Genomic DNA, 15,944 nt, shown 5'->3' with positions numbered 1-15,944 from the left:
TATGTTTTTGGAACTAATTTATGTTGTATTTTATATTTTTGTTTATGTTTTATTTTTAAAACATCTACAAGTATTTTTTTTTTAATTTTAAGAATAATAAACTAACAGAGTTTGAGATGACAATGATTGTTTTAGATTTTTAGTAATTATGCCCCTCAGTTGGCCCTTAAAACCGAACTGAAACTTAATATTAGCTACTAAAAATTAAAAACTATTAATCATGAAGTTACCAAAACAAACTGGCCGGTTTATCATTTCTCCCTTAAAGAAAGAAATGTAGGAGAGAAAGTGGAGAAGGTACTACGAACCTTGGCAACATTATGTTACGCGAGTCACCCTCTCACATCGGCTGCCGAACGGACTTGGCTCGGCTCGGCGTTCGTACTCATGAGTCAGTATTTTCGAGTTCTGTGAGCGACCGTGAGTCACTCAAATTTGAGACTTCGACGTGAACGGTTCGCCGGCTTGTAGGCCGTTTTGTTCGAATTTCCAGACGAGTATCATTCTTTTCCGAGCGGTTCGCATATGCCTCGCTGTTGCTTGCAACACGAGTTAAAAGCCGGTTGACCGTAAATGTTTCAGAACGCATCTGACGGATAATAATTATTTTTGCCAAAATAACACACGAGTATCTGAGAGATAAACACGGTTGCGATTGTTTATCCCGTGCCGGTGCGTGGGTGTGAGTGCGTTGCGTATCTGTGTATGAAAAAGAGCTGTACCAGTGTGCGTGTGTAAACAAACAACTAGCGGGCTCTCCGGCTCTGATAAGCAGACAAGCTTGGCATCTGATAAAAATCATCATCATCCAACAACGGTCTATCGAAACAGCTATGAAAACACAAGTGCAAGTGCTGCGACAAGTGCCAATAGCAGCGCAACTGTAAAAACCGAAATCCAAAAAAAAAATATATCGCCTGGCCTATTGGGAAAAACCGGCATAAGGAAAGTGAAATCCAAATCCGAAAGATACACCACCAGCTACTGTAAATACCATTGAAAGTCAGTGAATTATTTTGAAAAAAATAATAAATAAATAAAAGTATATATATATATTGCAATCTAAACACAAATGTCGGCGATATCGTACTTGTGCCAGCAGTTTAAGTCGAAAATTGAAAATTGACGCCGTGAAGGAAATATAAAATTAGTTAAGAAGAAAATCCAGCCAGTCGGTAGCAAAAGCAGCAACAGCAGCCATAGTAATAGTAATAGTAGTAGTTGTAGTAGTAGTAGCAACAACAAAATAACAACAAATTATTGTGTAAAGAAAAAATTCTTATCGGTGTTGCCGGTCGATTTGTGATCAACCATACCGGCGTCGTTGCAATTGGCTCGGTGTTAGTGTGTCGGTGTGTTTGTGTGCAAACAAAACAAGTTTGCAATAGCAGCTACAGTGGCAAGTGTTGCACTCAGCCACAACAACAACCAGATATTAAAAAGAAAAACAAAACAACAACAAAACCCCCCAACCAGATCGCCCCGATCACCACTACCACCAACAACTTCATCAGCCAGGTATGATGGCCAAGATACATGAGAAAATGCATACTGAGTCGAAAAAGCCAAGTCGAAATTGAAAGCTCATTATCCGGGGAGTGCAAAGTGGGGCTTTGATTTACCGCTATCCGCCAGACAAGTGCCATTTTTAGCACGTCCATGATGAATCACAAGCCACCCCAATGCCCACCCTCTTATCCTGCCTCGTGACTAATCAGAGTTAGCTTGAACTGCAGGTAGAAAAAGTAAAAGATAGTTTTGGGTTTCAGTATTTTATACAATATTTCTGATTTCTGATTATTTTCGCTTTTTAAACAAAGACTTGTACTTCACATGACGCATAATATCAAGGTTAGGGCAAGTTTATTTTGGTTTTGAAATAATTCTTAGTATATCTTATATACTTCCCACTAGTCATCCCCTGTAAACCTCAAGTTCTGATAAGTCTGGTCGATTTTTCAATGTGTATTAGAACACTCATAGGCTCTCGTCAGACCGAAAACGAAACTTCTAATCGGTTCCGTTCCAGATTCTCATACTGTGACTACTATTACAGTGGATTTTTTTTTTTTAGCTAGCCCCTCATGCAATATATTTTGCATCCATCTCAGATCACGTAGTCTGGTGCCGTTGAATCATGCTTCCCATAATATTCAATTTGAAATGCGGTTGAGTCGCCAGTGCCGCCAACAACAATCGTATAAATATAAATAATCGTATAACTAAGAAAAACCTATTCATATATAAAGTAGAAATATAGAAATATATACTTGTGTATATTGTGGAAAATCGAAACAGGCATTGCACTTGTTCTGCGATTAATTCGAATCGCCTTTGTACGTATCGACTTGCATTGGTTTCGCCTTACACTTTCAGTCGAATGTCAACACAACTGGAGGAACACACCGGTTGCAGGTTGCTCCTCGATTCCTCGAACACTAAATATTTACTGATAGCTTCACTTTGTAATCCAATTACTCAGTGCCAAGTGTTGGGGTTTGCTAGTTTTTCGGGGGCAAAGGTTGGTGTTTAATAAAGGAGGGTGGTTAATGCCCGTTAATGGTTTTGAAAATCACTTTTTGGCAAAAACAAAAATAAGAAAAAGACAATTCGGAGGGGTCTTGGGCTTATTTATGGGTCCAGACCCAATTAAAGGGGATGTGGCACATGTGCCAGGCGGCCAGGCTGAAAATAAAGTGCCCCCGTCGAACTGTCGCCTTGATATACGCTCTGGGGTCTTTATTAATATTTATTTGACTGTACGAAAATAAAATAGAGAACATAAATAACAGTTTGTTTATAAACACACAAGCAGTTTGCCAACTAAAAATAAATGACGCGGACAACACACAAATGAAAGGGAATTTCTTTCAATTCGATTCTTTTGTTTTTATTCTGTCTTCCAGCAGTTGCCTTTAATTTCCTGATTTCCTTGGCGGAACAATTTGTGTAAAATAGGAAGGAAATTTCCTGACAGAATTTCCGAACTTCCTTTTTGCGGTGTGTCGGTATATCCTTGCCAACAGGTAGAAATCCCAAGCAACATTTTTCGTCCTAATATGAATTAATTGCAGGCAACCGCAAAGGAGCCGCAGCAGAAAGTTGTATCCCCCCCTCCCGTCACTAATTCTAAAAATACAAATACCCCAAAACTGTGGCCAAGTTACACATTGAAAAAATCTTGTAATATTAATTAGTCACAAAAATATTACAAAACCCTTTAAATGAATAACGAGCTACCCGATCAAGCGAATGTATGACATATTTCTCGGTTGTTTTGTTGGCTTATCAGAAAATTTTACACATTCCACAAACATGTTATCAGGAATGACTAAAAAGTGAATAATCTCCTTTTTTTGTATTCCACATTTTTTTCACGTGTACGAATGTGTGGAGGCTCGTGTCGATTTTGGTTTTTAGACGTTTGCCTGCTCGTTGCATGTTTTCAATGTCAATCCGCGTGTAACCGCAGCATCGGAGGCAAAAGCGGGGATTTTCTAATTGAGAATGTGTGTGCGTGAGTTGCAGCATGTTGCCAGTCCCTGGCTGCCCCATCTGCCCCTCATCTGCCCCGACTGTCATTTTCCATCCTAGAGGAAAATTCCCACTCGAATTGGAATGTAAACAAAATGCTATATAAAAATAGACACAATCCATGAACATTTTCCCCTTTCATTTCGTTTGGTTTGGCTCTGGAGCAATTCACGTGTGAAATGAACAAAGTGTTGATTTGTTTCTAGGCTATGCGAGAGCATTGTGGGTGAACCAAATAGCTGGGTCGAGAATGGGAAATACATAGTTCCACTATACCGAGCAGGAAATAATACAATGTGAGAAGAGCTTGTCCCCTTTGGTGATGCGTAGGAGCAGGCAAATCAAGTTTCTGGAATGAAATTCATTTCATTTCAGCTGCTCCACCTGGAGAAATTCTACCTGGGAGATTCTTCCTAAAAATTAAAGATAAGAAATATTTTTAGATTTATTTAAAACTTTAAATGATAGACATATGTATTTACAATTAACCATCTAAGAAAACCCACTCATATAGATTGGCTCCCATTTTTTTTTCGGTGCCTGTGTTACTGTTGCCATGTCATGTTGCCGGTCCACAAGCCGTACAAATGGTAGATGAAAAGCAGCTACAAAATCTCACAAATGCAGGCAAAGACCCGTTGGACTGCTGATGACGTTTCGGCCCTCTATTGTTGTTGTTGCTGATGGTGGGGATGTTGCTGCTGCCGGGTCTGTGGTTGCTGCTGTTGCCGTGTCTGGTGTTGCTGCTATTGCTGTGGCTGTCGTCTCAGTGACTCCCATTCTGAAAACCCAGTCGCAAGTCTGGATGCCCGTTAAGGTCGTCGCGATGTGCTGTGTTCCAGTGTCTGTCTGTTGCTGATGTCTGCAACACTAGCAGCAACAGCAACAGCAGCCCCAGCAGTAGCAAGGGATCCCGCGCTTTCTTAGCGTTTAAAATTCCGTTTCGAAAATGGAAAACAAAACAAAAACAAAACGCTCCACTCCGGGCTTCGACTTCAAACTCCAACTCGCAGCCAAATCAACTTGAGCAGTGAAGTGGCCACGCAGCCGGCAGAGGAGCAACCTCAGAACACTCGGAAAAAATCATCCAAACAATCAAGTTTATTTTTAAAGCAATACCCAGAAAAGAACGACATAAAAGATATTTTGATGAAGTTGAATCCTATGAGATGGCATTGTCACAACTAATAGGAATCTCATTAAAAATTAACACAGACTCTTATTAAGCAACCACTTTTCAGAATATCATTTTACAATTTATTACTCTGCGACATGTTGTAAATTATGTAAATATTATTTCGAGACATTTGAGACTTCATTATGTGGTGTTTTTTTCCGTGCAACATCAGCAGCAGCAACATGAGGCATGAAGCTGTGGATACCATAGAGCGAAAAGAGGAAGAAAAAAAAATTAAAATTAAAACCCACGTAGGCAGAAGGAAGAAACAAAGTCGAACGGACCGGGGGAAGTTGGCGTTGTCTGCCCTCGTGGCGCGTTAAGTTGTTGATTGAAGGGTATTTGAGTAAAGTATCTTTACGTGTAGCTGTAGCTATGGATGTGGATATGGATGTGGATGTGGATGTGCCGGCGGTGTAATCATAAATGCAGTCCCCCCTCGACCGACTAGATTGCCCAATTGGAGTAGCTGGGTGCAATGATGCAGTTGTGGCTGGAAGCTATGATTCTGGGAGGCAAGTCTGGCTTATATGTGGGCTTATTTGTTTTTTCGGTGTGGGCCGTGGTGATTTTATGAGAGTTGTGTGTCTGGGGAAAACTTAATGAGCAGCTGTATGCGAGCACGCTCCTTTATTAGATTTCACTTGAGCGATAACCACTGGCTGGGCTCGGAACTGGGTTAAGAGTTAATTAGACCAAAAACCTATACCTATGCCAGACGCAAAACTCAAAGTTCAATATGAAAATCGTATTGGATTTCAAGCGTAATGTGAACCTGGCTGCTATTCGGTCATTTAGTGTTTTTGGCGAACCCCTTTATGTTTCTGTTTCTGTTTGAGTTTCCTGGCCAATGGCCAAAACACTAGACTGGACCCAAAAACTGTACCCCAGACATAACTTTGCCTTTTTTTTCGAGCTCCTTTCTATATAATACAAACTTGTAAAAACGTCAAGCGATAAAAATGTTCGATAATCAAAATGAAAACGACCGCCAAGGGGATCGAGGAGGGGATTGGAATGGAATGGAATGGTTGTCTAACAATAAAACAGGAAGAGTTCAGAGCGCAGGACAAGTGTGTGAAAGGTTCGGGATGAAAATGCCTTCGAATACAGCTGGAAAATCAATAAGCCATGCTTATTGTCAAAGACCAGGGACCAGGGCCAACAAAGCGAACAGAAATGATATGGCAGACACACAGATACATGGGGCGAAGTCAAGAACATAAAAATGCCATTGACTGTGGCCCATCGTCTGTGATTGTAATAGGGATATAGTAGGAATCTAGGGATAGGGGGGAGCCTACACAACGAGAAAAATGTGCTGTAAATTAAGGATTAGGAACTCCGCCGTATTCGAGAAAACAAAAGCCCCCGGATTGTGAATGAGTCTGGGAGAGCTTTAGATAACATATTTTATGAAGTTTGTAATTAAAAATGTTTATGGGCGACTGTGTGGCAGGTGAGATAAAACTAAAGGGGGTATTCATTTGGACACCTTTAAGCACCAAAGTGCATACTTTGTTTAGAATTTAATATTTTCCTTTTGTGTAGTAGGGTTGTCAAAAGCAAGCCAGATAGCTCCATCTCCGGCGACAGTCCCCCCAACATATTTCTCCCTGGGCCGGACGGAATAATGAAAGTTGCTTTTACCCGGGCCAACAGAACTGCATTGCAAAGTTCTAATTTGGCCAGAAAAAGAGAGGGAAACCGCTGCCGCATGCAGCAAGCAGCAGCAGGGGCAGCAGCAACAAAAACAAAACTGTACCAAAAACAACAAACTGGGTAAAAAAAAAAAAAAAGAGGAAAAGAAGTCAAAAGCGCACACGGTCGGTCAACGAATTCGGGTTCGGCTTTGGTGGTTCTTTTTCAGTTAACACGAAAACGTTGTGAAAGAGCCCGGCTCAAACAACAACAAGAAACAGGTAGTAAAAATCGACAACAGACCAGGTTTACATGCAGCCCGAGGAGGGCGGAGGGAAGGGGGGAGCAGGTAGAGGGACATGCATAGCGCTTAGAAATTAAAGAAAAACACTGGCTAAGGCTGAGTTGTGGCTGAAACCCAAGTCCGTGGCTCAAAACCGAGCCCCTGTTGACTATCATAATAATAAAATTCGAGTTGGAAACAACAAAATGCATGAGACTACGACTGTATGAGTGTGTGAGTTCGAGTATGAGTGAGTGTGAGAGTAGTTTTGAGAGTATGAGTGTTTCAAATCGGGGTTAGTGACCCAAAACTGTGTTTTGATAGTGAAAAAAGTGTTGAGCTTGGCTAAAACGATCCGAAACTTATATGAAAATGTACACAAGAACCGAAACTGTAGAAGAAAGATACATAGCTCCAGAGTAGTGAGCTGGGGGCTGGGAAAATGAATTTTGCATAGTTATAAAAAAAATAAAGAATTTATTAATTCTTAAGCTTGATGACGCGGCGAAATTGGTTGGGAAAGGGCAGATTCTGAAAATGGAGCAAAGTGCCTAGCAAGAAATTGGGGTTAACCCACAGCTATTAAAAGTACTATGATTAATGTTTATATTTGCATTTTTTTTTGTATATTTACAGGCCCACAAAAAAAGAAGCCAGAAAAACCAACAAACAACCGGAAAGCCAACAAAAAATCAATCTAAATCAATAAATGTGCTGAAATTAAATAAATATTAAGTAAATAACAAACGAAATTAAAGAGAAATAGTTGAAAATTGAATAACCAACGTGTGCAAAGTGCAGATCAATACATATTCGGTGTATTAATCCAAAAAAAGTATATATATATTTAAGCGCGAGTGTTACAATGCTGCCCGTTGCAGCATCGGTCATTGTAGCATCGGGGATGCATAAATCTTAAATTTTAAATCAAAATCAAGCCAATCAAAAAGAAAATATATATATATATAAATATATATTCTCACAAGAGTTGTAAATCAAATCAAAATTCCATCAAAATAAACCTCAAATTGTTGACCCATCAACAGTTTGAGTAATTATATATTCTTCTGCCCCATCAAACATTAATCAACGGCCTCATGACGGAGTCCTTAGGGTTTTGGCATATTGAGGAAGAGGATTTCGATATGGATATCCTACCAAGCGGTAATATCTTCAACGAATTGGAGCGTATCTGCACCACGGGCTACTTTTCGTCGCAGCCTTCGATCGAGGATCAATGGCAACAGGTTAGTCTAATCTCCAGATCTTGTAAGAAATCTAAAAATAAGCTTGAGACAGACCCCTATTAAAAATTCTCCCCATTATATTTTCAAAGCAATATTCATAAATCATAGTTTCCCCAACCACTTTTCTCCATCGAATCATATTATATTCCTCCAGCTGACGTCAGCCCCTAGTTCGAGTTGTTATTTATTTAGCATTTAGGCATTTATCATGGCCTGAACTACTTAAGAGGGTCGAGTTGCTGGTATTTTATCGAGGAATTAACTGACTTAGCCCGAAACTTCCTTTGACGCCGGGGCTATTGCGCAATCGACGATCAGGAGTGGATTCCTTGGCGTATTTTAAGCGAAACCAAATGCATACTTTTGTTATAAATATGTGCTTTTTGTGTTTTGTTTGGTTCGCCGGTCAATAAAAAATAAACGAAGAGAAACAGTTTCAAGGTCTACACATCATTTTTTTTTACCTGAACGAGCGTGAGTTAAAATTAAATTGCTAAAAATTATAAACTCTTGATAAGCGAATTTGTGTGCGCGGTCTAAACCTACACAAAGGCATATAGCGAATCTTCCCACATATACCCATCAAGCTATATATTTAAATAAATATACTGTATGTATATGTTGTGGTGTATAAAGTTATATGTTTGCAAAAAGCCAAATAAATAGATGCCATCCCATAAATAAGTGAAATTCGCCAGCAGTCAGTAGTCAGCAACCAGCGTCGGTTATCATCTGAGGGCATGCATAATATATATACTAAATACATACTTATTTTTTGCGACTTTTTTTTTCGCAAGTGTTTGTTTGTTTGTTCGCTCGTCTGTGAGGTATTTCTTGAGCTTTTTTTTGTTGTTGGATTTTTATTTATTATTTTTTGTTGGTGGCTTTTTTTTTGGGGTGCTCTACTATCTCTGATAAAAACGAATCGAAGCCCCGCCAGCTGATTGCAGACAGCTTTGTTGGCTGCCTGGCTGGTCTACGTTTTATTTTCTTGTTTTGTTTCTCGTTTTATTATTGTTAAGAAATGCCTTTGGCACTTTCTGGTTCTGGTTGTGGTTCTGGCCTGGTCTTATCAAAACCTGACGCATAAGAAGATTGGGTTTCGCTTTCGGTTTCGGTTACATTTCTTCCTTGACTATTCTCTTCTTATTTTATATACATTTTGTTTTTTTTGTTTGCCCATCAAACTCAAAGTCGTAATTCACCCAGCAAACGAAAATCTTCGATAAGAAGGCGGTCTGTCCGCCGGAGGCTGCTGCTGCTGCTTCGCCCCCCCAACGACCTCATGCCCCAAGCTGGGCTACCGTCTTTGGTTCACACCAATTTAAAGATATTTTTCACACCTCCAGTTTATTTGTTTAGTGTGCACACACGAACAACACTCTGGCCGTTTAGCTGTTTGATTTATTTTATTCATTTGCCGCATGCCTCAATTGAAATCTCAAGTATTCCAGAAACCACAAAGAAATTCCAAAAAAAAATTTGCCAAAAAATAGATTTGCCAAATCAAAATATTCAAATGTATTCCAATAAACACAACACACACACAAGCAAAAACTAAACCAAATGTTAAACTAAAATTAGCAATTCGCTTGCTGGCCGGCTAGCTGGCCTTCAACTCGCCAAAATATCTAAAGTCAAATTTGGTTTAAGTATTATTACCGCATAGCCACCACCATCACAAAAAAAAAATGAACTAATCTTATCGTCAGCTAAATTTGGAGCTGTAGTAACACCGAAATTTCCCCGCTTCTGGCTGAACTTTCTTCGCTTCTTGCCATTTAATTTCCATTTGGCCAGAATTCAACTCGCTGTTTTCACAACACACGGCAATTACGGGAAGTTTGGGTTCAAAGCCTGAATTGGGAGTCGCAGTTGAAGACGCAATGCACTCGTTTCATTTGCACAACTTAAAAACTTTTAATTGAACTTGAGTACACATTTTTGCATAACTTTTCGTATTCTGTATTGCCAACATAGTCGTCCACGAAGTTGAGGACGCTTTTTTTAAAAAGAGGTTCCAGAGTTGGAGTAGTTTGGAAATACTCTAACGAAAGAAATCCTTTAACTTATAGGAAAAAAATTAAATATTTTGAAAAGATTAAAGGTAAAGAAAGTTATCTAAAATTTTATGTTATATCCCAAATATAATATAATATTTTTTATTTCAATCTATTGCTTAAGTATTCCCCTATTTCCTGTTAGTGTAGCTCTATACCCGATTTAGCCATGTTTCCCAATTCACTTCTTTTGGTTAAATTTGATTCAGGGCTAAAAACTTTAAATTGCTGCATTTAATAAAAGTTTTGGCGGCACAGCAGGCAGGTGACTGGTGGCTTTGGGGTTTGGGAAGAGAAAGAAACAGGATTTTGAATTGGAACTTTCTCCACCACCGCCACCCTACTGGCTATATCAGTTTGGTTCTTATTTCTTTTGTTTTTTGTAATTAGAACTTGCGGATGTTTTGTTTATTTCCGTTGACTTCCGCCTGCTTCCGATGCGGCGGCTGCGTTTGGCTGTTGCTTATTGTTTTATTGTAATTGTTATGAAAGGGAAGTGACTGGAATGCCGGCGAATGGGGGAGTAGGGGTTGTTATGTTATGGTTATGATGCGTAATTCGGTTCGCCTGCCATCCAGCCAGTCAGTCAGTCACTCAGTCAGTCAGTCGATGGCATGAACACTTGTGTCTTCTCATTTAAACAGCTGCTGGGGCAGAATTGTTGGGTGCCTGCCATAGTGGCAAAAAACAAACACGATGCGGCATCTGCATATGTATTATTTATGAATTTACATACGTATTTGTGGCCGGATCCGTATCCGTATCCGTATCTATTCCTTGAGCTCCCTGGGCTGTTTATCTAAGCTGTGAAATTATGCTGCACACTCGAAGCAATTTGGAAGCGCAGAGAAAGCAAAAATATGCTTACAAAAATAAATACAAACCTCAAAAGGGGGGCGAGATTGTATTGTATTTGGTTTTTACTCTTAATTTATTTCATTTCATGTGCTGCTGCAGATTGATTTCAATTCGCTCTGAATGTTTTTCTTTCATTTCTGTATAAACACACTGTAGTATAAACCATCCAGAAATGAGTTTTCCTTTTGTTTCCCGGCGTGTGAACGACTGTCGGTGGTTTCAGAGTTTCTATTGCCAATCTATTTGCTATTAATTTCATTTATAGAATTTACCGATTTGAGCGATTTTCGTGTTGTTATAGAATATTGGTTTTAATTCAAGCAACTAAGCGGATTCGTTTGGATTTTCGTATTCAGTTATCATTGAGTTGGCCAACAACGAAACCGAAACAACGAAACAAAAAAAGTATTCGAGTCCATTGATGTGGCTTTATCGGCAATACCGCATTTGCCACATTTTGTTGCGCCATTACAGTTCTGCGGTGGCCATTTAATGTATTTAAATCATTTTAAATTAAGCCGATAACACCCCTTCTGCCCCTGCTTTAGCCCCGGCCCCTGGCGAATATGCAAAATAAAAATGAATTTGTGTATTACATTATTTGATTTCCATTTGTTACCAAGCACCCGAGCCCACCCCCGCAGGAACAGGCACACAAGTGCCGAAATCAGCGGCGACAACCCCACTGCCACTCCCACAGACAATATGCAATCAGCAGTTAACATTTAGCACACGCAGAAACGTAACAAAACCCAAAATGGCACGTACACACACACACGTCGAAAAAAATGGCCAAAAAAATGAGGGAATAGGGCCAAAAAAAATACCAAAAAAGAAGCTGCCATTGGGAAATTCATGAATACAGATGCAGAGACACACACACACATGGACTTGCACCTAATAAGCCAAAAGTAGCAGGGCACACACGCACCCACTTCATTGAGTACACTGAGAGAAACTAGCTTGTAGCCATTAAGCTCAAACCATAAGCTTTACTCCCAAAAGGACCTTCAAAAAATTAAAACTTTAATAATAAAATTTTAAGAAAAATATCCCCATCTAGATACTTGTTCCTGATAGTGCACTATCCAAGTCTTAGACTGGCTAAAAAGAGAAGCACAGTTATTTTAGCCGAGCCAGCAGAAAAAAAAGAACGTGGCCAGAGCCAAAAGTAGGAAGTGGCAGATTGGGATATGGAGTCACACATAGATCGGGGGGGGAGTTTGAGATTTTCCGAGGGGAGGTGGGGTGGAAATCCGAAATACGTGCAATTGCTGAAAATATGGTCGACGTGCGGGGCAAGACAAACGTGCGGGCCAAGCATCCGTGGGCCTTAAATACTTGCCACCATGCCGCACGGACTCTCACCCCCTGGTTCACCCCCCACCCCGCCTTCCTATGGAAATCCAACTAAGCAGCTACCACGTTTGCTACTCCTATTACCCTCAATCATTTATCATCTGGGCTGCAATTAATCATCAAATGCGCGCTCTCTCGCTTTCGCACTCGCACTTGCCACCTCCCCTTGCCACATTTCTCCACTCCACCCCTCAGCAGTGGTAGTAGTATGTAGGTCCTTTTATAGTTTTTGTGGGCTGCCCTCTGGATTTATGCTTATAATGTGAAATGCCAGTGTATGTTTATCTGGGACTGAGTGTGAGTGTGCGTCGTCTGCCACAATGGATGCTCGTATTCGTATGTGCCGCACATAGCTCACAGCTCACATTTAACTATGCGACAGCTAGCAGTAACACCAGCAGCAGTAGCACTGAGAAAAAATAAGGGTAATAGTAAACTAAATAAAAGATAAGAAAACATAAAAAAATAAAATTGAATACAAAAAATGTGATTATAAATATTTAATTGATATTGATCTTATAGATATTTTCTTAGGAATTTCTCTCAGTGCCTCTGCATTATGGTTCGCTGCTCGATCTCGGTTCTTTCCTACTGGTTACGTGCAAGTTTATGATATGGCCAAGAGTCTCTGGCTGCCTTGCGGTTGCCCTGGCACATTGGCTTACTGCCATGCAGTGGTGCCACACGCAGAGTTAACCAGAAAAGTTGCTGCAACTTGAGGCCGGCTAGGCCACTCAGACTCCCAGTATCTGGAGACCCAAGGCCCGGGACTAGAAGCTCCCAACTCCGTACTCGGTACTGGGGATTTTCTTGCATAACTCCGATTAGTCTTTCCAGCTGCCAGCTGCTGGAAAAGGTGTGTGAGCGTGTTTTTTTTTATTATTTCAAAAAGGGATAGGCAAAAGGGGCAAAGAGCTTAGAAAAGAAAGGAGAACAGAGCGTAAAAAATCATTAAAAAATGGTCAAGCATGTAATGGTTCCCCTGGGGATTATCTTTCTGCAGTAACCTTTTATTTCTAAGCTGATTACTATGGTCCAACGTTACCTAAAAACAAAAAAACACTCACTCACATGGTATATAGTAGTACTTCCATCCTGATAATTATTTTAATAATCGTCGAGTGCATGGCCTCCACTGGCCCATAATTAGTCGGCGGCATGTGACACCCACCCAGAAATTGTATCCTCATCCTCCGCATCCTGGCACTCTGATACTCTGGTATCCTGGAAAGAAAACCAAAACAACCCGCATGCGATTTGAAGTCCGGGTTTAAAATTCTGCACAGCTGTTGGGGCGTTTCATAATTCGCAGGAAAGCGGAAATTTGAGGGGAATTCACCTGAGAGTCCTGCCACAGCCACCCCCGAATAAAAGCAAACTTTTCGTTGCGTTTGCTTTTGCGTGCTTGTATGCTTTTATTTTTTTTTTGCAATGCAATGCCTACAATTAGATTTGTAAGGACTCGTCTAAATTGCGCATAATTGAGTTGCCGGTTTGTCGGTTGCCGGCTGTTGGAGTCCTCAATCCAGAAATGTGAGTCACGAGTATAAATCTTGATTAGACTTGGTCTTTGATCGGACAAACTAACAGATACGAATGTCCTACAATGATTCGGTCTTGGCCTGGTGCTTAGTGCCTTGTAGCTCTCTATGCTCCAAGTTTGAATTATATCCATTCCTAATTGGTTGTACAATTATGTATGCTTCGGCTGCTGCCTGATAAATTTGTATTTATTAGACTCATACATCAAGTTGCCATCGTTGTGGCTCTCCCTCGGTGGATCTCTCTTATCCAGGCCCCAGTCCTCCTGCCCTTAACTATTCTCCATCATCATGTAGTATATATACCATATGAGGATGCTGCAATCTATCCCTCCTTTCGAAGTTGACGCTGCTGTCGCTGGTCCTCTTTTGCTCTTTTCTGGCTGGAAGATGTGCGCCGTTGATAAAGTCTCTTAGTAATGAGTGGATATGTTTCGTATTAATTACAGTTGTGTTTTCCCTGCCACCAGTCCCTTTCGTGGCTGCCACCAACCATCCTTTCCTTTCCTGTCTTGTTAGCGAGAGGAGCTCACTGATTGTGAGTCTGCTTGCTAATCTGGCGGCGTGGGTTGCCCAGCCACCAGCCACCAGCCACCCACTCCCCACACCCACTTCCACTTCCATTCCCACAAAAAATCATCCTCCTCCTGTGTGGGTTGACTCTTAATTTCCTTTCACGTACCCTCCTCCGACATATACACACATTTGTAGCATTTGTGCTTTTTTGTGATTTAAGCACCGAATAAGGCAGCTTCTAGCCATTAAAGAGCTCGATCTGGTCGGCCTGGTCTTGGGCCCATAAAAACCGGAGGAGCCTAAGCAATTGATTGATTTAGCCAACGGAAAGGCTACTCTTATTTTTGTTGCCAATGGCTTCCTCCGTCGTTTTATGCCCCAAATTAATCTTTATAGACTCGAACCCCTTCCAGTTACCCATTCGTGGAGAAGGAGATTTCTGGCCGTAAAAAAAAAAGCAAAGGCAGTTGCTCTGACAAATTTTACGACCGGCACCAACTAATCCTTTTTTAATAATGCGAATGGTCGAGACCACTCAACTGCCACGTGTCTACAGCTACCGACTCTGCACTGCCATCCGGAGTCCTTGTAGGTCGTCACTGTAGTAGAACCCATCATCTTTCATTGCCGACTCATTTGAGCGCAAGATACGCACACAGAGAGACGATTTCATTATGCCACAGCCAATTGCACACTCATTGTTTTATTTCTTATGTAAATTTCAAATAAATACAAATACGAATCCAAATACAAATTGTTTTCCATTTCTTCGGGTAAACAAGCAGAACGAGCCAAGCCGCCCGCCATCGTCAATGTTGTCTTGGCCAAATGTTTGTGCAAAAAAAAATATAAAAAAAAAACATGAAATATCAAAAAATATAACAAGAAATGAGGAAGGAAAACGGGAGGAATATTATGTAGGAAAACTGGAAATAAAAGGCCAACAACCAGACCAGAACCAACCACCAACAACAACCCCCAAACCGACTCGACTTGAGAGGGTAGATCCCGCCCGAACAGAACAAGAACCCAAAATTGCACGAACATTTTTATTTTGGAAATTGTGTATTTTAAATTTTTTGCACACTTGCTGTTTTGTTTAATTTTGCACACGTCGAGACGAGTGGGTGAGTTTTCAGTCGGTGGACCATGGACATGGTGGGTTGGTGGTTTCGGGTGGTTCGCCGTACGTGTGCGCCAGTGTGCGTTCTACATAATTTATGGCTCACAAGAAGGGGCACGCGGTTATAATTTTGGGAAGACCTATTCGAACATTATGATACTCTAGCCGGATATATAGAATGCTATATAAAGCCTCCTAATTTCTGGATTCTGGGGACTCTGGATTACCAAATAGTTTATCAACTGAATGACAGGACAGTCTAGAAACCTCTTATTCCCTGGGGTAGGGCATCTATATGATTGCCTTGTACTTGGGTTTGTAAAGCGGCGGATGAGTTTTGTTCCGCCCGGGACAGGGGAGAGAGATTCAGACGCTAGACGAACGCCATTGTTGCCGGCTGGCAGTCTGGCAGTTTGGCCTAGTCCCGGTCCTCTGTCACAGCCTCCTCCCACACCCCAGGCCCTCCGGCCTTTTGCCAGCTAGTAGTTAGGACGGGTAGCGGGGATGAGTGAAAAATTCTGGCGAAAAATGTATGTCAAATGTGGGATTGCGAGATGTGCGTGGGTGGTGCGAGTGCGAGTGATTTGTGCGATGTGGTTAGCAGT

At 41.0% G+C, this 15,944-nt stretch overlaps 1 protein-coding gene across 2 annotated transcripts in view; it reads left to right on the top strand.

The window, feature by feature from the left end:
- The first annotated feature begins 428 nt into the window (after nt 1-428).
- Nucleotides 429-15,944, top strand: part of luna — a 113,199-nt gene continuing 97,683 nt past the window's right edge. Inside the window, exons 1-2 of one of the 2 annotated variants that reach the window (XM_070279196.1) lie at nt 429-1,002; nt 7,272-7,882. In XM_070279196.1, coding sequence (XP_070135297.1) covers nt 7,733-7,882 — 150 coding nt within the window. In that variant the 5' untranslated portion in view covers nt 429-1,002; nt 7,272-7,732. Of the gene's footprint in view, nt 1,519-7,271; nt 7,883-15,944 lie in introns of both variants that reach the window. The other variant, XM_017250441.3, reaches the window with a different exon arrangement.

Source organism: Drosophila bipectinata, chromosome 2R (assembly GCF_030179905.1).
Source record: "Drosophila bipectinata strain 14024-0381.07 chromosome 2R, DbipHiC1v2, whole genome shotgun sequence".
Classification (NCBI taxonomy): Eukaryota; Metazoa; Arthropoda; class Insecta; order Diptera; family Drosophilidae; genus Drosophila; species Drosophila bipectinata.
This window is presented reverse-complemented; position numbering and strand designations above follow the sequence as displayed.